This window comes from Aythya marila (genome assembly GCF_965140915.1).
Source record: "Aythya marila genome assembly, chromosome: 17".
NCBI lineage: Eukaryota > Metazoa > Chordata > Aves > Anseriformes > Anatidae > Aythya > Aythya marila.
Window position 1 is genome coordinate 7,596,108 of NC_139058.1, and position 25,704 is coordinate 7,621,811.

Sequence of the window (25,704 nt, forward strand, 5' to 3'; positions counted from 1 at the left end):
TCTTACCTCTACCCACATCGCCAGTTAAGTACGTGAGGGCAGAATTTAGCTGTAGGTGTTCGCAGCTGACTGCTGCTAGAGTAAAAGAGTTGGAGAGATCCCTCTGGTTTAGTTCGTATGAACATGCTTTGCCTTTGTGAAGCCACTTATGCTACTAGTTCAGGGCATAACGACTATTAAAATGCTAAATAGTCACGGTTAGCTCTTTGGTAAGCTCTGATGCCTATAGATTACACAGCCTCGAATGCTGGGTGCAATATTGGGATGGCTACGGGTTTCTCTGTATAGAAGGAAGCGTTCATTTCACCATGCCAGTCAAGATAGTTATTTGTTTTATTTGGTTATTGTTCAACAACAAAGTTCAATACTTTCCAGATGGAGCTTTGAACTGTCCCTCTAGTTCCCTCCCTTATCAATAATAAAAAGGTAATGAAGAAAATTCCTGTACTTTTAGATACCTAAAACCTCATTTATGCTAACAAGCTTCAGTTGCAATTTAATGTTACAATATTTCTTCATGGGAGCTAGGAGGATTGAGCTGAGGCCCCTCCAGTGTCTGAAGATGGCTGTCCACAACCACCATTAAAACAAAAAAGCTAGTGTTGAAAAACACACAGTTTACAATAAAAAAGTAGAAACCAATTCAATTCCCTTTTGTTACGAATATAAAGTTTCTTGTAAATATGTACAGTCCTTTGAGCTATTTCTATAGCAGGAAGCATTTCACAAACAAGACACAAGATATACACTTTCAGGACTCAACAAGCCCGTTTCTGAGGTCTTGAAGATCTTCCATGAGATGCAAAGATTTAAAGACTGATCTCAGTGACCTTTCAAAATATTCAGACCAGAAGACAAAACTTTCAGCAAGTTTCCTGCCATATCATCTGACCTAAAACAACCCAACAGACAAGAGAACAGAATACAATATTCATGAAACCTGCCAAAGGACACTGACAAGGCATTTGACTTCTTAGGGATTTTTAGAACAGGTTAGCACGGGCTTGCAAGGGACTAGCAGAAGTTTAAGAGGGTGGCCAAGGGAAGATTGGATGCAGTTTTGCTCTTTCCAGTTGTAAAGAACATGGTTGTTCACTTCGAATGTTGCTATTGCAGACTGAATGGTCAAAAATCTGCTTTGAAAATCTTTTGCTCTCTGCTTCATGTTCACAGCAAAAGAGAATAGAAAGCAATAAATGGCTCGAGGTTAGATACGCAGAAGCGAAGGCGAAGGTGTGTTCAGTAACCGCTAAAGCTGTTCATTGTGAGTATCCTCTTGTGCCGTGACATTTGGTGCTTATTGTACGGCAAGTTACAGCTCACAGGGACGAGCCAGCTCTGGGCTGCTCCTCTCCCTGGGGAACGTGGGCTCCTCGTGGGCTTTGAGACGGGGCTGTGGTGTAATTTCTGAAAGGACCACGTTTAATGCTGAGAGGAGAACACAACTGTGACTGTAATTCTTGTCATAGAATAAGGCTTGTTAACTCTTCATTGCCAAATTTCCAGAGTAATTAACGATTATTTTGCAGCGTAATCTAGAGGTTTCAGTTAATTTACAAGTGAGGTACAATACACTACTCAGCAAAGCAACCTAAAAGGAGAGAGCAGCCAGTGATGGTGCAGCAGCATGCAGTGAACTGTCATGCAGAAGACCTGGATAAAGTCTTAACACCCCAGTAGCTTATAGATAATGCACTTTGTCTTGGGGTAGGGCACGTGGGATCACTTAAAGCGGGGTTCTTCCCTCCCCAGAGCTGCTCTAGAGCAAGTTTAGTGAGAACAAAATAACTCTCAGAAGTGGCAGGTGAACAGACTACAGAAGTAATTTTTTTGTGTTCTGTAAAGAATATCCAATCACACCTACTGAACGACCTTGGCCCTTCTGTTTCCAGGCCACCAGGAATTCCCAGCACATCTCAGAACTATGATCAATTATCTGGTAAGGGGTGCTAACCACATTGAAGATCTGGGGTGGGACTCTAGTCCCATTTAATTTCCTTGATGAAGCACTAGGGACTAAAGTGAATACAAAAAGTTCATGAACTGCTTGAAAGAGTAACAGTAGTACAAAGTGCAAAAACAGGAGTGCAGGAAGGTGCAGAGAAATTAACTGAGATGCGAACAATCTTCAGAAGCGTCACATCTCCTGATGCGGAGCTAGCTTTGGCCCAGAAATGCTGTTTGGTAACTGGGCAGCAGACATGGAGTGCATATACTCAGTATATTTCCTTTTTTCTTTTGTTTTTTTTTTTTCCTGCAGGTCAAGATGAATAACTTTGTCTAGCTGAGACTTACACTGAAGACTGGTCCCAGACCTGGCAGGGAAATAAAATGACAGTTAACGTTGCACATATTTTCCTCGTATACGCACAGGTGCCAGAAGCAGTACATCATCTAACTACTGCTCAGCAAGTGCTGCATGCCTACTTGCTTCTAGGTGGCATCATTCTTAAACCACTGACAACAGCAAGCAACAGCACCACCCTGATCACAGCAGGCTCCCACATTCATTTCTCCAGAAACAACCTCCCCCTCAAGTCCTCAGTAACTCAACTGATGTTAGTAAATGCACCTGCACTTTCACATCTGAAGGACTTCAGCCTGTCCCAGGGTCAAGCTGCTTTTGCAATTACAGAACTAGCACACAGGAGGGTGTTCACAGTGCCAGTGAGTTGCACAACTTGTGTGTATGTTTTGACAGAAATGAAGTGGGGTGAAATTTGATTTGCTCTTATGCTTTACAGTCACCAGCCCTTCTGAAGTCCATGTCTTTTCACAAGAACAGAAAAGTTTCCGAGCTCCTGACTTACCTTGTTGACTTGAGCAAGAGGAGTTCTGGCACCACTCACAGGCATTCGTCCTCGGCTGCTCTCGTCAAACAGTCTTCCAGGGGACCTTTCTCTGCGGGTGCTCAGAAGCCGGCCTGGAGATTTCTCCCTCTCCAGTGGTCGCCCAGGTGACTTGTCCCTCCGCAGCTCTGTCCTTCCCTCGCGGTACCGATGTGGTGTGCTTGGTTCTCGAGGGTGGCTTGGACCTTCCGGTGGTCCTGGGCTTGATGCAACCCGCTTGGTTATGTGCTCGTTGTATGTGGGCGGACCTCTCTTGTTAGGGCTACTGTCATTCAAAAATAATGGACGCGAACAGCTGAGCAACAAAAACCTCACGTTAAATTTTCTTTTAGCAAAAATAAAGCTTTATCCTAACAGCCAGCAGTGTTTATGTGAAAAATCATCAGACCTCCTTAGGCCAAGCTGAAAAGTGCAAAGAAGTTTTGATGGCTGAGCATTCCTTACATTAGCGACACTGGTAGGGTGCCTTAATAAATTGCTACTGCCTTAATAAATTGCTAATTGCTAGACATCCATGCTCTTTTAAGAGGAATGGGTCTTGATTTAGAGATTCTTAAAGTCAATTTTTAGTGTCACATCAGTATCATCTAAGGTCACCAAGTTTTGAAGTCACAGTGGACCAACATTAACAGCTGAAGATCGCAAAACATCTTTTACTTGGGTTTGTAGAAGAGATTACCCACATGCTCCTACAGAGTTAATGTTTCTTAGTGCTCTGGATTCTAAAAGACGAGTGACTCCAGACCTTGTTCCATTCCAGAATTACAATAACTCCAAGAATGGAAGGAGGCCAAACATTTGGGGGTAAAAGCTCTCTGGAGTGAGTTTGCTTACACAAGGACCATAACACATTGACTTTTTCATACCTGCGTGTAGCAGAAGATCCTCTGTGATGCTCATTGTTGGTCTCCTTCACCAGATTGCCCTTACAGCAAATCACTCTTAATTTGTCTTGGTAGGAGGAGGCCAAGTAGATAGCTCCAGATGAAATTGCAGGCCCTAGGTACCGTGGATTTGGTATCTCCAAGTGGGCTCGTGCAGGAGTTCTGTGTAAAATTGCAGAGAAAAAGTCTTTACAATGACAATTGCCTGCACATTTTCCTGGGCAGTACAAATACATGTATTCTTCAGCACATACTGTTCAAAATAATTAAAAAAAACTACTTACCCTAGAGACGCTCGTGCCTGAATCTCTATCACTTCAAGGGAATTGAAGTGGGTCACAAAGAGATAGGGCTCCCTGTAGGCTGAAAGAACATCATAGAAACGAGTAAAACACAATGTAAAATTCTCTATTAAAAACTTCTAAAAAGCATCAGTGAACAAAACAGAGCCCTGCAGCCCATTGGAGAAAAAACAGGAAAACTAGGTTTCCTGTAATAAGACAGACAATATTACTAAACAGAGAGAGAGAAGCTTAGAGAATTGCTCTGAAACTACCTGCATCCCAATTTTACTAACTGAAGTATTATGAATTAGGCATTAAATTGTGCTATTAACTGCACAAAATCCATTACATAGAACGAAAGGCCTGAAGGATCTGCACTGGAATGATATATTCTTGACTATTTCAGAAACTTTCAAGCATCATTAAAAAATCCACTAGCCAGTTTAGTCACTGTCAGACTAGGAACATTAAGGAAATACATCATTTAGGTTTATTTTTCCCTAATTGTTTACACCTCAAGTGGTCTGCCATTAGGATTTATTCTAATCTTAAATCATGTGAAAATTTCCATAGCTTCTGGGAGCACTGGGAGAGGGAGGAAGAAAACTGCTTAGAGTGTAGAATGCCTTTCCCATGGGAGTGTTTTCTTCTTTCAGTAATGTCTGTAATCCAAGTGAATGTCCCTCTGCACCTACCAAAAGCTAAAGGTAAGCGATTCCATTTCAGGTCATCCGTCCTACTGCGTCTTCCATAGGAATCCACAAAGACCCCGAACTCTGCCAAGAAAAGTCGTGTTATGTCATAAGCAAGTGCCTGGATATTGACTCACAGTGAGGTGCTCGCTGTCTTGCATGTCCTACAGTGCCTTGACATTGCATTGTCTAGATTTAGAAGAACTTGCAGTACCATAAGGTACTTAACTTTTAGGTCTCTTTATACCAATTAAGGTAAGGTCATTATTTCATCTGTTTTTACAGCTGGGAACACTATGAGATTCCTACTGTAACTTGCTCAGAATTGCTGCTACTGGGCTTTTGAAGATTTTCTGTGCATTTCCAGGACACTATGCTAGAGAGCCAATAAAAGCAGCTATATGAAAAAACAACACACCCTCTTTTTATCAGCACAAGAAAATTAAAAGGTCTCTATATATATGGAAATCAGACAAGAATTCCAAAGCTTGAAAACCCCCTAGTGTTTTATCAGGCTGATCAAACACCTGTCTGCACTGAACACTGACTACAATCCCTTCTTTTCTGGGCACAGAAGACTATTTGTGGTAACTGATCCACGGGCACAGAGAACTTTTAAGTCAGAATCAAGCTGATCAAAAGTGCTTCAGCAGACTGGATCAGGAACGGTTATTGTAGCATCAACATCCTGTGCATCTTACTGTTTAAATCATGGGAAGTAAACTGTTCAGCTTTCTATTCCAACAGTACCTTCTGACAGTTCACAAACCAAGAGCAGGTGTAGTACAATCATACAACACACTTACCATGGAAACACAGCAGATATTCCTCCCTCTGCCCCGTTGGGTTCACCTGGATGATACTGACTGGGAAACTGTTGGTGGATGCAGCAAACACAGCAGAGGCCAAAGTATGATCATTTTTATCCAGAAACTCTGCAAAGAGAATGGGAAAACCAGCTTGATCAGCACATTTTTCTCCCCCCCAAAGCAGTACTTCCATCTCCACCAAAAGAATCTGTGGAGCCATTTGGTACATTCCTTAGGAAATGCCTCCTACCCTCCAGCGTATACTGTTTCATCTCAATTTCATAGAACTTGTTGGTTCCAATGATGATGCTGTAAGTGGTCAAATGTATGCAGCTGCAAGGCTCTGAGGTTTCAATCTCCTGGAGAAGAGGAAAGTATAGACCAATATTAGTTCCCTGTAATTCTTTACAGCTATTAATTATTCTGGAAGATTATACATTGCCACAATTACAAAACAGAGAGTCAGCAACCCCAAAGTCATTAACCATCTCTCAAAAACATGGAAAAGTAATCGTTAGAAGGACATGTTTTTATTTTGTTGCAAGTGACATTTGCTTGAATATAGAATTGTAGGTCAGCTCAACTCTGGGTGCTAACCTTACTGAGAAACTCTTCCTTTTTTTAAAGATACACCATCCTGGAAGACATTCTGCTGTGTAGCTCAGTTTTCTGTAGCAGCAGGGAGTGGCTTGCTGCTTATTTATAGTAGACCACAGCCACACCAACAACTGCACATCTGAACAGTGTGTCTGGAGATGACATATGAGCAGGACTGAGCAGTTAAGAGTTGAATCAGAGAGACATCACTGTGAAGTATATCAGCTAAATTTGCCCCAGCTCCTCAATAGCTGTGCTAAAACAATCACTTCCTAGCCTGGAAGTCACTAGCATTCAGAGCAGCTGCTAGAAAGGCAGACAGAAGATCCTAAAACAACTGCAGTAGGATTGACCCAATCAAGTCCCAGACTCTTAAAAGGAACAAAACTTTTGTCAGTAGTCATGCCCACCACTGTGATTTGCCCAACAGAAAGAATCAACTCAGTAATGCATCTCTGCTGTGAACATGGATAAGAAATTAGCTCAATGGCTCATTAACAACGATGACAAACATACACAGCCTTCCTTCCTTGTACAAAGTAACACAGTACATTGTCCACCAAGATTTGTATTATGACTGAATACCTAGGAAAGCTCTGCAGACTAGACTGACAACACAGACTAAGATCTTCTGAGGATAAGGCTCCTTGCATAACCCACATTTGCTCCCCAAGCTGCTTCAATTAATCCATAACAGTCCCTGATGGAAAGGTCTCAGAAAACAGAATCCCTTCATGAAAGTTGCTGTTCTCCATTCTACAGTAACGTGTGGCTACTGCCACATTCATTGGGATTTCATTGGATCACAGAATTGGTATGTTTATGAATTAGGATGTTCTAACATCTGTACGTTCCAGCCCAGCATTTTATCCAGAAACCTTATAGCAATCATTTTGATTTGCCTCCATCCTAAGCTGTAAAGATCACTTCAAATACTTCTCTCCAGAGTCATGCATTTGATCTAGAGTTCTTTAATCTCTACTGTCTATTGTTTACCCTAGTTTATCTAGAAATTTAGTTGGCAGAACAGAAGAGTATATTCTGGGCTTTCTGCCATCTTGTTAGGATCTAAATTAAGTTGTCTGGATCAGTGAAGATAAGGAAAACCTGCCTTCTAAAGCACGCCTTTGCACATTCTTCCTGTAAGCCCTTGTCAAGGCACTCCGCACCATGGAGAAGCTGAATGGCAGCACCAGCAGAGTGGTGGCTGTGCATCTTCAGAGTTTCCTGTCAGCTTGTACTCCATTGTAAGCAGGACTCAATATCTGCTACAAAGCTTGTACATGTTCCAAGTTTGCTGGTATCCTCATTGTCTGTGCCAAGATTTTCTCCAGCAAATGTATATTAACTTCCCAGGAGGCCAGCACGAAGAATGCGTGCCTGCAACTGGTAGTCTGAAGGAGTTGCAGTGGATCTGCTTTTCATATCCACAGTTGGCAGAATGAAGCAATACAGGTGCCAGTACCACGCAGTACCAGTGGTGCAGGCAGACATGGTTCCACACACAGGAGGTGTGCACACAGGTATATAAGGTCTGGATCTTACTGCCTTGTTGGCTGGCCAGGAGAAAGGACACGTATATCAGGGCAAGTATAGCAAACAGCTGCCTGTCCTGTGATGGGATAATACCAAATGCACTTTGATTTCCCTCGGAACAGTAAACAAATTCAGATACCCATCACTTCTTTAATTGCAAAGAAGAGAGGTCATTTGTTGAGGATTTCTCCAAAGGCAATAAAGGTGAAAAAACACTGCTGGATAACTAAGAAGAAAGCCTTTCTTGGGTAAACAGGGGTACAATTACAGCTGTATCCAGTATCTCAAAAAATCCCAATTCCCTGTTCTGCATCTCTCCAAATATGCCAACCCTTGGTGTAGGAACTTGCTGCCTGCTTTCTTTGTAGCCTGTACACATTGCAGTTTGCTATCATTTTAGCTGGAAAGCAAATGTCCTTATGGATGCACAAAAAGTTTAAGGTTTCACTCCAGAGCAAAGCAAAGTCTTAGTGCAGGGTGTCAATTGCCTTAGCTACTGAAGAGCATTACTAAGCTTACCTTTCTGATGCAGAACTTGTTCAAGCTCTCGTTATATCGCAGAACAACCACTTTATTGGGCATGGCTGCACAGATACAAAGACCATTCTCCACCTGTAGGGAAGTTTACAGGCAAGGTTTAGGGTGGTAATGGAGTAAATTCTAATGCTGAGTGTATGGAACAGATCCAAATCTCTCTCAACACAAAAAGAAGTTTGCAGAGTAGTAAGGTAGTTATTGCTAAGTGGTGAAATACTGAAAAGCCTCTTCAAACTCAAAAGAGAATGTGAATTTGAACTGCTTCTATCATTTCTTTTATACTTGAAACAAGTTAATAAAAATCAGAAGCTTTTCCACAGAAAAATGTTTCATTAAAAGGAATAAAAACTGACACAGGTTAGGTTTAATTTTACCCCCTCAAGCTGTTATCTTAAACATCTCTTTGAACTGAATGATGTTTAGTTTGTTATCAAAGTAGTCTGCAGAATTAATTGTTAATGAGATTTTTTTTTTTTAATACTGTGGCTAGATGTTCCATAATGAAACTGGGAATTAGCAGAAATATCAAACGTTGTCAACTGACACAAGCACATAAATAAATTTGCTAACCTGGAAACTGTTACATGACATTCAAGAACAAATAGCAGATGAATTTCTCTAAGTATAAATCTTAAAATTGAAGTCAACTGTGAGGAGGCATGCTGTGCTTTGCTGGATTTATTATTATGTAGAAGTTTAGGATATACCATCATGCCATCCTGACTGAATTTATTTGTATTTGTAGTAGATCCTCCAAACTGGCTCCAGCTCAGTCTCTTTTCCACCTGTATTTGTTTTATTTCAAGGAAAATATTTTAAAACAGGAATACAGACCCTGGATTTGTTGCCAGTGAAATAAAGATGCTGATTTGATTAATATTAAGCTCGGTACAGACTAAAGGGTGGTCTGGGAACAGGAGAGAACTCTATCCTACCTTGCCAGCAGCAAAAAGGTGACATCCTTTGACAGCCTCAAAGACATTTGGTGAGATATCAGGCTGGGCTGGGAGGTGAGACTGGGCTAGCGATTGCTTCACTTTTTTTACATCCACCAAACACAGAGCCCTTTCTTCTCCTGCAGACAAAAGCAGTTACATTTTGTCAAGGGAAAGCTCCCTGTTCTCTACAGGTCTGTTCTGTTACCTAAGCAGCAGCTTATCATTACGGGCTGTTACCACAGTAACAGCCACAATGTACCATGTACAATTCATTTAATATAATTCTTATTAAAAGTGAAACAGAAAACTTAACAAAAAAAACAAACCACCACACAACCAGCAGTAAATCCACAGGGATAACAACCATAGATTATTAATGTTGCTAAGGTCTGGTAGAACATCATTAATAATGACCTCATTAGGACGCTATCCAAAATTAGCCAGGAAGTTTTCTTTTATTCTTTAGAACTTCTTAAAGCGAAAGGTTCGTTAACCTTTCTGTGCCAACATAAGTTGCAATGTGTTTCCAAGTGCTCCAACAAACTGCATTACAGACCAAGCCTGATTTCTCACAAGCAGCCTAGGGACTCAGGAACACAGCCTTCTCCTAAAAGAGAGAATGCTAGTGTTCCTTTCATAAGGCAATCTTAAACAAGCACAAGTCCCCATTTTGTTACATGTACTAGCATTTAGAGCAAGAAAGGTTGAAAGTTGTTGTCAGCCTTAGGCCACAGAGATCATATGATGGTCCTCAGTTTGTTAACTGTGTTAAAACAATGGTAGGCACAGATTAGGAAGGAGTGTGCTCAGTAGCCAGATTGACACTTTTTAAGCATGCATTGCACTGTTTGCTCTAAGACGGAGTCAGAGACCCTTCTCCAGCCTCCATCACTTTCTGTGGAGCCCCAGTGAGGAGACGAACACTCCAGGCAGGTTCTGATCCTCCTTTACTGCAGCTGCTCTGCAGTGTCTCCTCCTGCTGTATAGCAGGGGAAGAAGGAACAGGCTGATTTTCTTTCTGGACTGCAAAGGGCTCAGAATGGCTACCCAGTTCCATCTGATTTCAGCCTAGCTGAATTACCTAGCTGCTCCACCCACATGCCTATGAAAGTCATATAAAAGGAGAAAATGTAACAAAACAGGTAACTGCAGCTCAAATCCACGGACACCATGAGTGCTAAGATAACAAAGAAAACAGGGACACTTTTTGGAACTAAAACCAATGAAGACTGACCTCTTTACAAACCAAAGCTGGAAACATTTTGTCTCTGTTCCTCACTCCCTCAGCTTTGGAAATCGAGAAATCACTTTCTGTCACTTGAAGGGTTAACTAAGCCTTCAATCAGATATTCATTTACATCAGACAATGCTGCATTAAGCACAGTAATTGATTCCTGATGATATGCTGATTTAAATAAATACATAGATAAAAAATCTGTAATTAATCTAAAGGAAGGGCAGTGAGTTTCCTCCTACCAATACACAGTTACCACAAAGTTACTGCAGGCATATATGGCAGCAGATAGCCCCCTACCTGCTATCATGAGTAGCTTCTCCAGATCCTTGATGAGGTGAATTTGGAAGACAGCACCCACTCCTGGGATGTGCGTTAAGGAATTCTTTAATACATTCAGGGCATAGAGACCTTCCTCTGCACCCACAAGTACTACCTGCAGTGACAACAAGAAAAAGAGAAAAATAGCACATGTGGTAAACAAGGAATGCTCCAAGAGCAAGCTTGAATAATTTCATTTACCAGTGAAGAGGAAAAAAACAAACCAATAACAAAGTATACAATTGCACACACAGATGTTAAGTTACAATTTTCATGAAAGAACAATAAAATATTCAGTAAGGTTCAACTGACCATTGTCATTACCTGGTCACTAAATGGCATTGTGCAATTTATATCCAAACGGTCTTCACCTTCTAGCTTTAGCAGGGAGTTTCCAAGCAATTTCTGCAAATGACAGAAAGAATTTTTTTTTGTTGAGTTCATCTTGATCTCTTTCTCTACAAGTATTTGAACAACGTAAAATCGTTATTTCAGATGGGAGAAAAGTTTAGCTTTCTCAGAAAAGGAAATCTGTACTAAAAGTTGCAGGGTTTCCTCCTACAAAAGAATTAGTATACTTTCATCTAGAGGAAATACAATTAGAATTAACCTGAACTCAGACAGAACCCATTGTTGTCCCTATCCTTTCCATTTCCCTCCACCTCCTGTAATGGAGCAGTGACATTTTTTGAGAAGGATTAAAAAAAAAGCCCAAATGTCAGTGGGAGCTTATATATTTTCTCAGAGATGGAAGAAATGTTAGCATGAGAGATGATTTCCCCCTCATCAGATGTTCACTACTTCCAGAGCTATCATTTTAACATATAATGCCATAGAATCAATTCTCCCTTTATCAGAAAATAAGGAGTTATCAGTACAACAATGTTAAAAAAGGCTATCCAGATACAAAACAACTCAATTTAACCTCTTATTCTAATCAGAAATAAAACTAAAAGTAAAAAACAAACACACAGTTCCCCCCTCAAGAAACAAAAGGAAAACCCATCTCCCTAAGAATGGAAGAAGGAGCTTTTTGGTTTTTATTTTTTTCTTTCAAGGTTTGCTCATTCCATGTGGTACATTAGATTTAAACCACATCCTAATTGTTGTTTCTTCCTTCTGTTTGCTGGAATTAGAGATCGTTTTGGGGTCCTCTTATTATATGCCCCAAGTCTAATGAAAGCTATTGTAATATAAAACTTCAGTCTCACAAGGAACTAGTTCCTGTTACTCATACCGTCCATCTCAAGGCAGAAATAACTTACCTTCAGTTAAACCTCAGTGTGTCAAATACCAAAAAAAAAAAGTAATTTTCAAACACTCTGCTCCCTCCCAGAATATTTTATTATTAAAAGAAACTTTTATACTCACAGCATCAGCCTCAGCTTTTTCTCTGGAAACTCTCCCACCTGCCACTATTGATTCCAGTGCTGTGACCCAGCGCTGTTTGTCAGGGAAGCTGGGTGCTAACAGGTAGAGTGTTCTACCAGGCCAGCAAGTGGTGTGTGGATGAGACTCCAATTTTAGGATATATGGCACATCTGAGATGTTGTATAGATAGAATAAGACTTAGATTAGTTTTCAGAATATTGTCAGTGGACTTATATCAACACCTTTCAGCGTCATTGGAAAGAAGTTGTATTTAGCAGGATGTGTTACCATGGCAATTTATACATAGGTTTCTCCTTTACAGGTCCTGCATAGGCTAGCCACTTAAAGCTAAGTATTAGACAGAGGTATGCAAACCATACGTACAAGGCTGTCTCTAATAAATAAGAATCATTTCTTGTCTTTTATTCAGAAAAGAAACTTAATGGGAAAGAAGTACAAAACCAGGCACTCAACTAAAGTTTTCCCTGTACTGTTCAAGAAAAATCTGTAAAAATTGCTTGTGGAAACCTTTGTTTTTAACAGTCTGTATCCTTTAATGTTGAAGTCAAGACATACATAATCTTTTCATCAGTTCTATTGAATACATACAAATCAAAACATTAACATTTTTTAATAATGAGATTGTATATACACCCCACAGTGTTTCTAAGTTAATAACTTTTTGGTTAGAGTACAATGGTGGCATGAATTACAAAATTTCACAGTTTATAGCGAGCACTGAGCAAAGAAATTTGAAATAAATCAAGTATGCCTTTAAGTATGTTACAAAATACTAATATTTACTTCCATTTGGCTTGATGGTTATCTTATTCACAGCTCAAGTACCATGACAGAAGCAACCGCCTGTGTATCTAGATGACTGACCTATTCACCTAATTCAGAGAGAGGTAACCTCATAATTGCACAGTTACAAAATGAAAGTTAAAGAGAGAAAAATCTGTTCAGCCAAACAGAATGCCAACTGATGTCAAGCCAGATGAAATCCATTTGACCTCACGTACATAGATTCTCACCTGTCTTTGCTGTATTGGTAAGTTCAGTAGCTCCTACAGCTCCATGAACAGTTACATCACCATCAGGAAGGCAGAGCTCAAATTCTTCCAGAGGCCTCTGTCCAGCTGCAGAGAGAATGGGGAGACGGACTAAGAAGAGCAAATCAGTGAGAAACTACCTGTGATAGCAAAATGAAGCGCATACACCCTGGATATTTCCCAGCTGGATTGTAGTGACATACCAGCCAATAAAACCATTACGGATCTAAAAAAAAAAATCAACTATGTTGCTTTATTACAAAGGATTAACTTAATTAGGAATAGCCACAGCAAACAATCTTTAGGCCTCTCCAAACAATATATGAATATTGCAAGAAAAATTGTTCTTCCTAGAAATGCTGTTACCTTCTCTTGCTTCTGCATCATAAATGAGCACTTTTGTTCCTTCCAGGACAATATACTTCCTGTCCCAGCCCTGCTGCCCACGTTTATTATTCCTGAAGAAAATAAGCACAAAACCACATTGGATTTTCTATCTGGATTATGAACAAAACAAACATGCAAATTGTAGGAAGAGATTTCAGTAACAGTAAGAAACTGTAATGGGCATGTACCAATTATCACCTCACAAGAGCCAGGATAATATATAAAGCTTTTCCAAATGTTTCAGCACCTGATATGGCACCAAGATTCATGTTTATACCTTGGCACTTTCATCCACCCTTCAAGACGTAGACTGCTGCTTGGCTCCTTCAGCTGCAGACCGGGAGAATTCATTTTATCCCGGCAGAATGCTTCAGAAAAGTGTGTGGCATATTCTGCTGGCAGTCCACAAGTAGCTGGCAAGCAAGTTGAGCATTTTGGGTGACACATCACCTGGCATTCTGACAGAAGGACGGAGAAAAACTTATGTAAAATGACAAAAAAAAGCACGGCACAGTTGCTTCAACTTCTAATGCACAACCCCCAGCTTTTATAAGAATTTCCTTCTACTCTAAACCATCTGATGTTTTCTAATGTAGAATGTTTGCACCAAGAAGTTTCAAAATTTTCATGCTTGGTCATTTATTCAACTTTCACTGAAATTCTATTCTAGACAGCTTATCCTTTTTCATTCTACTGCCATGTTACACTCTGCACACACGCTCTGCTCTTACCAAGACATTTAGATGCTTGCCGTCCAAAGTGCACAGTATCCAGACATACTGCACATTTCGTTGCTCTCATATTTAGCCCCACATTAAAACGATGTGGGATATTGTGATGCATTCGCTCTTTCAGGCGCCGACTGTACTCTAAAAGGGACAAAATCTATGATCAGGATGCAAACTGTAACAAGCATGAAAATTATAGTAAGTTTGGGCATTTTAAAGTCAAAGGAATTAAAAAGTGATTGAATATCCCTATCAAAGCCCCAATTAAAATAGACCCTGTCTATTTTTCTTTGCAATCTGCAAATCTTAAACTACATCTCCACCTCAGTAACTACCTTATACAGGTGCACAGAATGTGCCACTTGAGAGCAGACTATAGAGCTGAAACTGCTACTGTTTGGTGTAGCAAGATTATGCCAATCAATCCAGCTGAATTTCAAGTCTGCACTTAACTGCAATTCTTACAATGTGCTAGACTAATCATAGTTTTGCTTATAGCTAACAAACCCTTCAGCACCTATACTTTTGTAGTCAATATACAGCAGGCCTTTTCCATACAGCCTTCATACAAACCATCGGTGCCAGCATATCTAAAAGCATACCTAAAATCCCTGTTAGTGGATCTATTCTGTATTTTTGATCGTTAAGGAACAAAGTTAATCCTTCAAGGCATGCTCTTTTACTGAATAACATGATTCTATTTCCTGACCATGATCTGCCACGGAAGACATCTTCCTATGCTGATGCTATCCATCCTTACAGCACCCTGTGCCTCCCCAGTATCTGTGATGGTGGGACCTACTTGTGCTTTTGGCTTTTCCATTTTCTTCTAAAGACTGGAGGTTGTAGCTCAGAGTCTCTAGGTTTGACACTCATTCCTGAATACCAGTTAAGAATAAAAGAGCAGAGCCCTTAATCCCTTTACTTTTTCTGATGACCCTCTCCCCTCCATCCTTAGTAATATGGAAGGGTATCCCCTTCTTCTAGCTAATAGGGTGTCAATATCTTTGACCTGGTAACTTCCATTTATGCCTAACCCAAGTCTTCTCCTATTACCAAAAATCTTGATTGAATCTTTCTGCTCAGCAGAACAAATCTGTATGCAGCTTAGATAAGTAAAAACCTTAATTGCTAAGGAAACAGCCATAAATCCTTTTGATCAATGCACAGAATAGTACAGAAAACATACTCGTTTGAAAACCAGAAGTTCACCAAGGACCTACCTTCTGGTGTGGAAGATTCCTTCCTGCGACTGGAGGGTGGAGCTAGCAGACTGATTGGAGTAGGCTGATGCTCTGGTGAGCGGACTATGGCAGACATGATGATCTGCTGCCTGGCTGTGGCTGGAGTGGATGGATGAGGGTGGTCTGATATTTTCCGATGAGCAGCTACAGATGAGATAAATATCACTGATCAACATAACCAATATGAAGCACTAGTTCACAGCAGTGGTTCTGTGCAACCATTCAATGGTTACAACCAGCAGAAAACCGTGTAGCCTTACTGCATCTTCACAGCAGTAGGTAAGACTTAAACAACACATTACTGCTCTAGCGGCATACAATTAAAGGCATGTTTTCAGACCAAAAATGTGCGTCTCCTCCAGATTCACCTTTTCTGCTAACTCCTACCTTCTTCACGAGCAGATCTGAGCTCAATGCGTGTTTTCTGTAGAGCCTCCTCCAGCTCAGCAGAACGAGCTTTCTCCTTCTCCAGTGCCACTTTCAGCTCATTGTATTGCAGGGGAACCTGTGTGGGTAAAGAAGGGTCCTCTTTCCGCCGACTAAACAGGCCCTAGCAACAGAAACACACAGACAACTCCTAACTCCTAGTAAGAGATGGCTTAAACTAGGCAAAGTGAAACTAGCTAGTGGCAGTCCGGCCAGAGGGCCTAATGGTAATTCTGATATAAGTACGGATGAATTTTTATCTCATACTGGCACTGGAGAAAAAGTGTTGCGATATGGATTAATTTAAAGAGGGACAAACATTACCTGTTAGTACTCACACCTTGAGTTTCCGAAAGCATCTAGACAGAGGATCTCAAAATATGTGGTTAAAATTAATTTAAATTCAAAATGACAGAACTGCTTATGACACAGATGTGACAAGCCATGTCACCTAACTAATCAATCCTATGCTACAAGACAACCACTCTAGATACAAAATATGTTCATACACACGTACATACTGTTATAAAAAAGAAAAAAGCATGATAAAATTAAATTAAAACTCTGTATTCTACAGCCTCATTGATGTGTAGCTACTGGATTGTAACCTAAGTATTGTGGGAATAACAAAATACCAGAAAGGCCATGTGAAAGACATTCTGCCTTGTAAAGCTTGTGCTCAGTGACTCGAATACTTAGATGAGGACACATTTGTGTTGCACAAAGAAAGATAAAACAGAATATTTTGAATACACAGCACATAACTAATCACAAAGCCATCATTTAACTCCATGCCTCAAACCTTTTTCACCCACCTTTTTCTTTTTTGCCGGTTGGTCCATCTTTGCCTGCAGGAAATCAATGAGTTTGGTTTGCTGAGAAATAGTGCCCTCCATTTTCACTTTTTCATGGGAATAGAGAACCTGTGAAATAAACAAATACGTAAGCAATTTCATCCTAACAGTAGAAACAAATAGACAACTCAATAGAATGAAGTTAAAAATAGTGTATTAGGAAGTGTCACACAGAAACAGTAAGCCACATGCCCAAAGTCCACATTAAATAGGAAGCACAGAGTCCTGCCCACTGTTTCCTCACCCTCACCTGAATGTTTTCCAGCTGATATTCCAGATCACTTCTTTCAGTCTTCAGAAGATCTGCTCGATCTAGAGCCTCCTGTAGTCCTTGAGTTAGGCGGAAGATGTGATTCTTTTGCAGATCCATTTGCTGCTGCAGCTTTGCCTGCTGTTAGTAGGAAAACAAAGGCCAGTGTTTGTTTGTTTTTTTAAAAAAAGTTATTGCATATTAACATTCCTAGTAAATTAAGCATATTGTACAACTTGAAACCAAACCGACACTTTTTTTTTTTAAAAAAGCTAAAAAGCTACAATATTCCAATTTTCCTTCCCTTCAAAGTGCAATATGACTATTTCCATGTAGTGTATTGACATTAATTCATAGCAACAGAATTTCTTTCAACTATGTGTTCAAGCTAATTGCTTTTTAAGCACTTTAAAATTTTGTAATTATTAATTGTACTGCACACACATGAAGTAATTTGCATGCCGTTTCTCAAGTCCTTTATGCAATCACCAAAAGCCATCTCAGCTGTTCCTAGTAAAAACGATCTTTCCTATAAACCAGGATAAACTCCTGCCTCTATTCGCATGAGATGAGGAAATTTAAGTCCAAAAGTTTACATCTTTGTCTCCAAACAACAACAGAAAAGAGCACATGATACAACTACTCCTAAGTAGTTTTCTTGATGAGAAAATCTCATCCCAGGTATGAAAACCATCAATGCTGAGATATTATTAAGAGCCAGAAATTTTTCACTGCAATTCATAACAGAATTATCAACTCTATGGTAACTTGTCTGTGCCCCAGGTACATCAACGGGCTCTAACTGCCCTGTGTAGCCTGCAACCACCTTTCCTCCAAAATCTTCCTCTACAAACTCTTCCCCCACTACCTAGGTTTTGGCCTGCATTCAACATCTCTCTGATACGGTGCAGGTGTGTAACCTTGGATCAGACCTCTGTGAACCCAGCTGAATTATGAAAAAAAGAGCCATGAAAAGCCTCACCTGTGGCCTCCACCCCCATGCACCCTCAGCACATTGGCTCCAGAGCTCGTTTTGAGCTATGGTCTTTGCCCTTGCTGCATCAGAACTATGGTGTATGAATGCTGTGCCTGGGCATGGACACTGCCTTGCAGAGGTGACCTAGGATGTACCTTGTCACTACAGGCTTCTCTGATGACCATCAGGGAACCAGCTTAACCCAGTTACTGTCACCAGACCTGATCTGGTCTTCTTGTGCAGGTACTGTGGGACTGTGCCTACGGGCTGCAAAGTCCCTGTCCCTGCCCACCTTGCTGGCAGCTCTTGGCTCCCAGCTCACCTTTCCTTGTGCAGCAGTTCACCTTTACCGCTCCCTGCTGCAGCCATCCATTTTGCAAAGTCTTAAGTAAAAACAAAGCCCCTATCTTCATTAATTCTCCACAGTCGTATATGAGAAGAACAGATATGTAATAACTGCTATCCACACAACTTTCTCCCTTCTTCCCCACACTATGGAGCCTTCTTTAGTTATAACTTGAATTTACAAGGTTACCTCTTCCAGAAGCCTCTGCTTGAGCTCCCTTTCTGTCTCAAGCTTCTGTTGTAAACTGCGTGCATTCATCTCCAACATAGCATGCTTCTTCTCCAGGTCATTGAGCTAGGCAGGTGGGATAGATGATCAGGACAAGGCTAATAAACAATGCTTCACAATCTTAAAATCCAACTTCACAAAACATACACAAAAGAGAAATGGTACAACTACCGTTTACTTACTATAATGGGCTGTGGGGGGACAACAATTTGGTATGTTACTGCTCAAATTAAAAATGTGGACATCAAGTTATTGACAGAATGCATTGTACGCTCCTGGCACAGGTTGTTTTTACCTTCAATTTTTCTCAAAATGGGCACAAGTACAGACTGGGAGATGAGTGGCTGGAGAGCAGCGCTGCAGAAAGAGATCTGGGGTGGGGGCTGGTTGCAGGAGGCTCAGTGTGAGAGGACAAACTGTATTTTGGGGTGCATCACACACAGCACAGCCAGCCAGGCAAAAGAGATGATTATCCCACTATACTTAGCATTGGTGCGGCCTCACCTGGAGGTACTGTGTGAAGTTTTGGGCTCCACAATAAAAGTGTGTGTGTGTGTATGTATATATATATGATTATTTTTAATTTATAAATATAAATAATAATATATATACACATGTATATATAAATATAAAAAAAATACTTGACTGCATCCAGAGGAGGGCAACAAAGTTAGTAAAAGGGCTGGAAGGCATATCCTATGAGGAGAGCCTGAGGACACTTGGTTTGTCTAGAATGAAGAAAAGTAGGCCAAGAAGCGACCTCATTGCTGTCTGCAACTTCCTGTGCAAAGGAAGAAGAGAGGGAGGTGCTCTTCTCCCTGCAAACCGACGACAGGATGTGCAGGAGTGGCACAAAGCTGTACGAGGGGAGGTTCAGACTGCATGTTAGAAAAAAATTCGTTACCATGTGGGTCATCGTGCACTGGAACAGGCTTCCGAGCAAGGTGGTTGATGTCCCATGCCTGCCAGTGGGCAAGAGGCATTTGGATAATGCCCTCAGTGATATGCTTTAACTTTAGGTTAGCCCTGAAGTGGTCAGGCAGTCAGATTGAATGATCTTTGTAGGTCCTTTCCAACTGAATTAATCTATTGTAAAATGAAATCCCAAGTCTTTGGCTTGAAGACAGAATTCTATCCTATTGACCTCCTATCTTTAATCTGCCCCAGCATCTTGAAAAAGCTGCTCAAGACCACATTTCTAGAAGTAACATCTCAATAAAAGACAAATATCTCAGCTAATAATAAAAGTCTCAGGCTGGAAGTTACTTACCTTATCAGAAAGGCTCTCAGCTTTGAGTTTTTGTTCCTTTAGTGCTTGCTGGAGGGCTAGAATCTCTGCCTTGTGTTCTTTGACAGCTAGTTCTACCACCTGGCGAGATTCAGTAATACGCTGATCTGCTCGCACTCTGCATTAAAATGGAAAACACTGTTACCTAACTCCTTTCTGGGTTTGACCTCTTCCTAGCATGCAGTGGCATCAATAACTTTCAGGGATTTGCCTCAAATTCAAGATGTTGCTTTATAAAGCCTGTTTGTTGCGACACTTATATAACCCTGTTCCTGCCCCTGCTAGAAAAGCAGCCTGAAGACCCCACAGTAACAGTTTGGAGCAAGGATTAATTTTCCATATAACAAAGTAGAAGTAAAAGAAAAGCAAGACTTTTATAAATTGCAATGATAAATACCATTCCCCTTGAATTGCTCACTTGTAAAGAAACAAAAGGAATAATATTACTGGTGAATGACTATTAACTAGTATACCATTTTTAGAACTACCTCACAAGAATTTATATTTAGTTCCAACTCCCATATCCTATTCTAAAAATGCTTTGTAGAAGCTCATACAAGTTAATAAAAACGTGCAATAGAGAGAGAAAAGACCTGCTCTGTTTCTCAGTATCCAGCATCCTCTGCAACTCTCTGACACGACATTCAAACTGAGACTTCTCATCCCCTAGAACGTTTCTCCATGCTTCCCACTGACGCTCTTTCTCCAAGAGTTCATCATTCAGGGCCTCCAAGTCCATTACTTGCTCTTCCAGCATTGTACATGTTGTCTTCAAGGCCTCCATAGTCTAAAAATAAATCCTCCTATCAATTCTCACATCCCACATCAAGCATGCACTTTAAGCTTCAGCCTTACCATTTAACTTACAGTACATGCAAATTGGCAGCAAACATTAGCTGGTAAATCACAACCCATTTATTTCAAGGCTTCCATACATTTACTTGTGATTGCCTTTAATGTCATTTCTATCACATTATGAAGATTTTGGAATTGCCAGGGTCACAAACTTAAAACAAATAATTCTAAGTTACAATAACCTCACAGTGCTAAGCATCTAAATAAAATTGCATAAAAAAAACAAAGGGAAATAACAAAAAATTTCAATTCATTCAAGTACATGGGGAAGGAAGGCTTAAACAATAATCGGTCCAATCGCCCCTAGAGGCATATTCATTCCCTGCAGGCTTTCAGATTTAAAAGAATTTTTAGCATTTCAGATAATCATCTAGCTCGACTGTGATTCCAGATTTATATTGCTTACTTGTTTCTGACTGGTAAGCTGCATCTCTCTCTCCGTGATCTCTCGACGGAGATGGTCAACTTCACTTCGCAACTGGACAACCTCATCATTGGCCCCTGAGGCCTCATCAAGTTGTTTGGACAAGAAGAAATTCTGATTGTTCAGTTCTGCATTGTCTTCACTGAGCTGGTTCAGCTGCTCTTCCAAATCTGTTATCACCTAGAAATAAAAATAAATTGGATTATATGTCAGTGAGTACAGCTTTATAGAAAAAGTGTTCTCCTCTTGCAGAACCATTTATTGCTCAGCAAGCAGACAATACAAGATGCTTTCTTTTGCAGATTTACACGCAGGCTATATTATAATGGCAGATTTTATGCATGGGAGTGTACTTAGATTAGGAATAGCTTTGTTTCTTACGCAAAATGCTGTGAATTATTTTTGATTGGGTTTACAGTATAAATATGCTCCAATGCAATTTAAACGTGACAGTTCTCTCTCAAATAATAAAGTATTGTGTTGGGAGTCAGGAGTTCTGGTTGTATTCTCAGATCTCCTGCTGACTCAGTGTGCCTCTGCCAAAGCAACTCATCTTTTTTGCCTCAATTTCCCCTTAAGTGAAATGAGGCTAACGTTTCTCATAGAGACTTTTGAAGCATGATATTTAAGAAAACTGAGTAAGAGGTGCAATAAAGGCAGTATAATCTGATGAATCTTCCTAGAAATGTTGTTTAGATTACTATAAGTAGCACTATATATAGCCAGAAAAAGTGGAAAAATGCAAGAAATATTTTATCCAAGCGACATCAGCATAGGATATATGAAGAAAGAAAAAAACATGGCAGCACAACAGACTAATAGAAAATCAGTGAAAAGCAAAACCTCAACAAGCACAATAGCCTTGCCTTTAATGAAGTGCAACCATCCATTTGTTAAATCAGAATAGCATTAAACTATGATGCTTTAAACCACATTCCCCTTCATTTTAAAGACAAATACAAACAACAGCGGGCCCTTTTTACAATCCCTTTTCATTTTTATGAATGAAAGGCCATAAACACTGGATGGATGAATACCTGTACCTCTGCCTAACTGAAAAGCAATGTCATCACAACAGAAGGGAAAGGATCCTCAGAATAATCTTGAAAACAGCTTAATAAATAGAATTTCAGAAACAATTAACATTCAACTAAATCTGTTCAAGAGGCATTTTTGCCTAGATGTCAAAGAAAAGTGAATAATATACTTCATTAAATGGGACAAACTAAAATCCCAGAACACAGTTGGCCACACATTCAAATTTAAATGTTCCAATTTCCTACACAAGCCAAGCACTTAAATATATAAAGCAGTAGAGCATAGCACATACGTCTCTTCTCAGCTATCTGGAAAGATGACAACCACTTCGTTTTGAAGAATCTGTAACACATATATTGGCTGCCTTTTACCATGCCTCTCCTAGATCTAAATTAACGCCATTTGATTTTTAAACTGTTGGCAGAAAAAGTCCAACTGCCATTACTCCCCGCTGGGTGAAGGGGAGATTCCCATGTGTTGGGTCAAATCAAAGTGATTCATAATCTAAAATACAACATTGCTGATGAAAATCTGATCATGTGGTTGTTCCTTGAGCAGTCTTACTGTTCAAAATATGCATTTTATTCTGTATCATGCATCAAGTTTTTGAAGAACCCAGACTGTATCATAAGGATGTTTTAGTGTCGTATTGCTGTAGGGATAAAAGCTTGCAAATATACTTAAACAAAATGCTTGCTTTTCCAGTGTTTTACCTACCATTTTTACAAATGACATTGTAATTTCTACTAGCTGCCAGATCAGATAATCTGTTTCTTTTTCTTCTATTTTATGTTTAATTACACCACGTATCTTGGGAATTTTACCGAACCTGTTATACAGCTAAGGTTTCTTCCACTTTCATTGCATAAACTAATGCAAGTACTTTCTATAAAGCATATTAAGCTATTTTTGAAATAGAAGAAAGTAGAGATGGGATGGAAACAAAATGAATAAGGTGGCATGCAGATCTAATACTTCAAACTACTTGACTCATATTTAAAATTAGCTGTATTTCAAGTCAGTTTTATCCCTTTAGGACTGGAAGCTAAGCTCCCATTGACCTTTATTCTAGGTTCTAAGATTCTGACTTCTTTCTCTAGACATAACTGAAATTAAACCACCCGGTATTTCACTGTTACATTTAATCTAGTAGGATATTTCTGGAAAATTTCAGACAAAGAACTAAGCAATTAAGAAGGAAGGGTTCCAGAAGTAGTAATGTGATCATCTCTCTTGAAGATTTTCCTAACTGTTTATTTATCAAAAATTCCTAAATGGCTTGTCTTAAATTCCAAATATATTATAACCTATGTAACGTAATCTAGATAGATAAACTGTATTTATTTATTTTAAAGAGAGATAATTGGTTCTTCTCAGTATAATATCCATTTTTTTCATGTAGAAAGGGAAAATTTATTGACTAAATTTAAAAAACCTATCTATTGATATATATAACCCGATAAGGTTACAGAATTTATAAATACTGTAAAGCCTAAATGGTGACAGGTAATAGTGTCACAGGAAAATGGGGCAAGGTGTGATGTAAATGACTGTCCTATGAACCAAGAAGGAAGAAAACAGATCAGGAAAACACATGTGATAGTAGATATCATCTTAGGCATACATACACACAAACTATACCAGAATCCTGTAACCGAAGAGAGTCAATAGTTTTAGGTATTTTTCTTTTTAGTTAAGGAAATCCCCAGGCAAAACAAACAAACAAACAAAAACCTGAGCTATGCTGGATTTAAATTTGTAAGTATATTAAAGGAAAGCCTACAAGGAAACACTATTATATCCACTGTTATAACCTTCTGAAATTACAAAAGTCTTCAAATTTAAAACAACTAAATACTTGAAAACTTCGAAAAGCACTTCCAGGCAGTACAGGCAGCCTTATCTGTGGCACTGTATCACCTCTCACAAAGCCACTGAAATTTTCTCCTCAATCTATGAACATCTTCATCACAGCAAATACAGAAGATTGTGATTATAATCTAACTGGACCACGCTAATCTTGACAGACTGTTCAATACATGCTACATCTAAGCACACAATTTATCTTTTCTAAGCACACAATTTATCTTTATATTGGTATAGAAGATGGTATCTCATTCTTAAATATTATGGAGCATCCCAAGCATAACAACTCTTCAGCAAAGTGATTATATTCAGCACAATTCCCTCCCCACTGCATGGTATCAGAGAGGCAGTGTTTTCTATATTGTGAGATTACACAGAGGTATTATATCTGGCCCAAAAAACTTCTCCAGCCAGAGATCACAAATTAAATTGTATAGCAGTCAGCAGTTCAGGACTGTGAAGATTACGTTTGTATATCAGACACAATGTACAAAATTTAATCCACACGCTCCATGTGTCAAAACCACAGGCAAAATAATGAGGGAAAGAAAGAAAGGAAGCAGTTCTAGAATACTCCCAACTACAGTTCGCAACCTTCTCCAAAACCTTATTCAGATCCTTCAGGAAGATGTCTCAGTTCTCAGATGCTACTGACAAATGTGCAGGAAAACGTTAGGACACACCAAGGTTAACTGCTTCAGAATGCCATCAGCAGTACGTTCTCTGGGGTTTAATTCAATCTTTAGTACAATCTTAATTCAGAACTTCTAAACTAATGCATAGTTTTACCCTACCCATTTCCACTCCCCCCACCATCACTGAGCTTTACCAGAAAGTTAGCTGTCAGAAGGAAGAAAAAAGAAAAAGCCATCTCTCACCCCTAAATTATCATGAGGAGAATGTGGAGCAGGCACCAGCTTCACTTCGTCTTAACCTATTTGCATTTGGACCTGAGATACCAAGCTGTTCTAGCTGAAAATTACCGAGCCTCTTCATGACCACAGCCACAGATGCAGACTTGTATGCAGACAAGCTTGTGTGTCTTCCTGTATGATGGATATTTAATAATCAACTCCTTGCTTTTGTCCTCTTCCCATAATCAGAGAACTTCTGCGACTTGAAACATACCTTACACTGTGAGAGATCTCAGTCTCCAAAAATACAACACAGCTTAGCTTGGGGGACATCGCTCATTAGGAGCTGCAAAGCAGGAGGACACTGCATGGTCTGGGTTCCCTTCCTTCCCACAACAATTCAGTCTTAAAACATACACTCCTGTACTCCTCAATCCTAGTCCTCAGAAGATTAGCTGCCTCTTCTAACCATGAACCTGTCCTCAAAGCATGATGATGTTGTCCATAAAGAAGGCCCCATTAACACCACAGCAACACCCTAAAAGTCTCAGACTTTTTGTTAGATACAAAAACTACAACGCTCCATTTTTGCCTATAAGAAGCAGCTGTCATAACATTTTCTGTGAAATTAAAATCAGGAACAACCCCTCCCAACCAACAGCTAATAACGTAAATATACATACGTGAGTGCATGTATGTATGTGTGTGGATATTCTTGTTTGTTTGTTTGTTTTTCAAATTTAACTAAGCCATATAAAACTTTTTGCCTGGGTATTAGCCTTGTTACAGTGGGCAAGATCTCTTCACTCCAAGAGATAATTTAGCAAAGTATCTAA

The 25,704-nt window shown here is 39.7% G+C and overlaps 1 protein-coding gene across 1 annotated transcript in view; it reads right to left on the bottom strand.

Annotated features, from left to right (window-relative positions):
- Window positions 1-306: 306 nt before the first annotated feature.
- Window positions 307-25,704, bottom strand: part of CIT (citron rho-interacting serine/threonine kinase) — a 73,031-nt gene continuing 47,633 nt past the window's right edge. The window contains exons 24-47 of the mRNA XM_082773720.1: window positions 21,093-21,290; window positions 20,425-20,618; window positions 19,814-19,949; window positions 18,505-18,609; window positions 16,994-17,134; window positions 16,705-16,812; window positions 15,851-16,013; window positions 15,443-15,607; window positions 14,223-14,360; window positions 13,769-13,949; window positions 13,471-13,562; window positions 13,087-13,191; window positions 12,053-12,222; window positions 11,006-11,086; window positions 10,661-10,796; window positions 9,124-9,263; window positions 8,171-8,263; window positions 5,769-5,877; window positions 5,516-5,644; window positions 4,713-4,793; window positions 4,018-4,096; window positions 3,716-3,895; window positions 2,811-3,114; window positions 307-2,315 (exon numbers count right to left, since the gene is read on the bottom strand). Of these exons, the coding sequence (XP_082629846.1) occupies window positions 2,292-2,315; window positions 2,811-3,114; window positions 3,716-3,895; window positions 4,018-4,096; window positions 4,713-4,793; window positions 5,516-5,644; window positions 5,769-5,877; window positions 8,171-8,263; window positions 9,124-9,263; window positions 10,661-10,796; window positions 11,006-11,086; window positions 12,053-12,222; window positions 13,087-13,191; window positions 13,471-13,562; window positions 13,769-13,949; window positions 14,223-14,360; window positions 15,443-15,607; window positions 15,851-16,013; window positions 16,705-16,812; window positions 16,994-17,134; window positions 18,505-18,609; window positions 19,814-19,949; window positions 20,425-20,618; window positions 21,093-21,290 (3,252 nt within the window). The 3' untranslated portion in view covers window positions 307-2,291. The remainder of the gene's footprint in view (window positions 2,316-2,810; window positions 3,115-3,715; window positions 3,896-4,017; window positions 4,097-4,712; window positions 4,794-5,515; window positions 5,645-5,768; window positions 5,878-8,170; window positions 8,264-9,123; window positions 9,264-10,660; window positions 10,797-11,005; window positions 11,087-12,052; window positions 12,223-13,086; window positions 13,192-13,470; window positions 13,563-13,768; window positions 13,950-14,222; window positions 14,361-15,442; window positions 15,608-15,850; window positions 16,014-16,704; window positions 16,813-16,993; window positions 17,135-18,504; window positions 18,610-19,813; window positions 19,950-20,424; window positions 20,619-21,092; window positions 21,291-25,704) is intronic.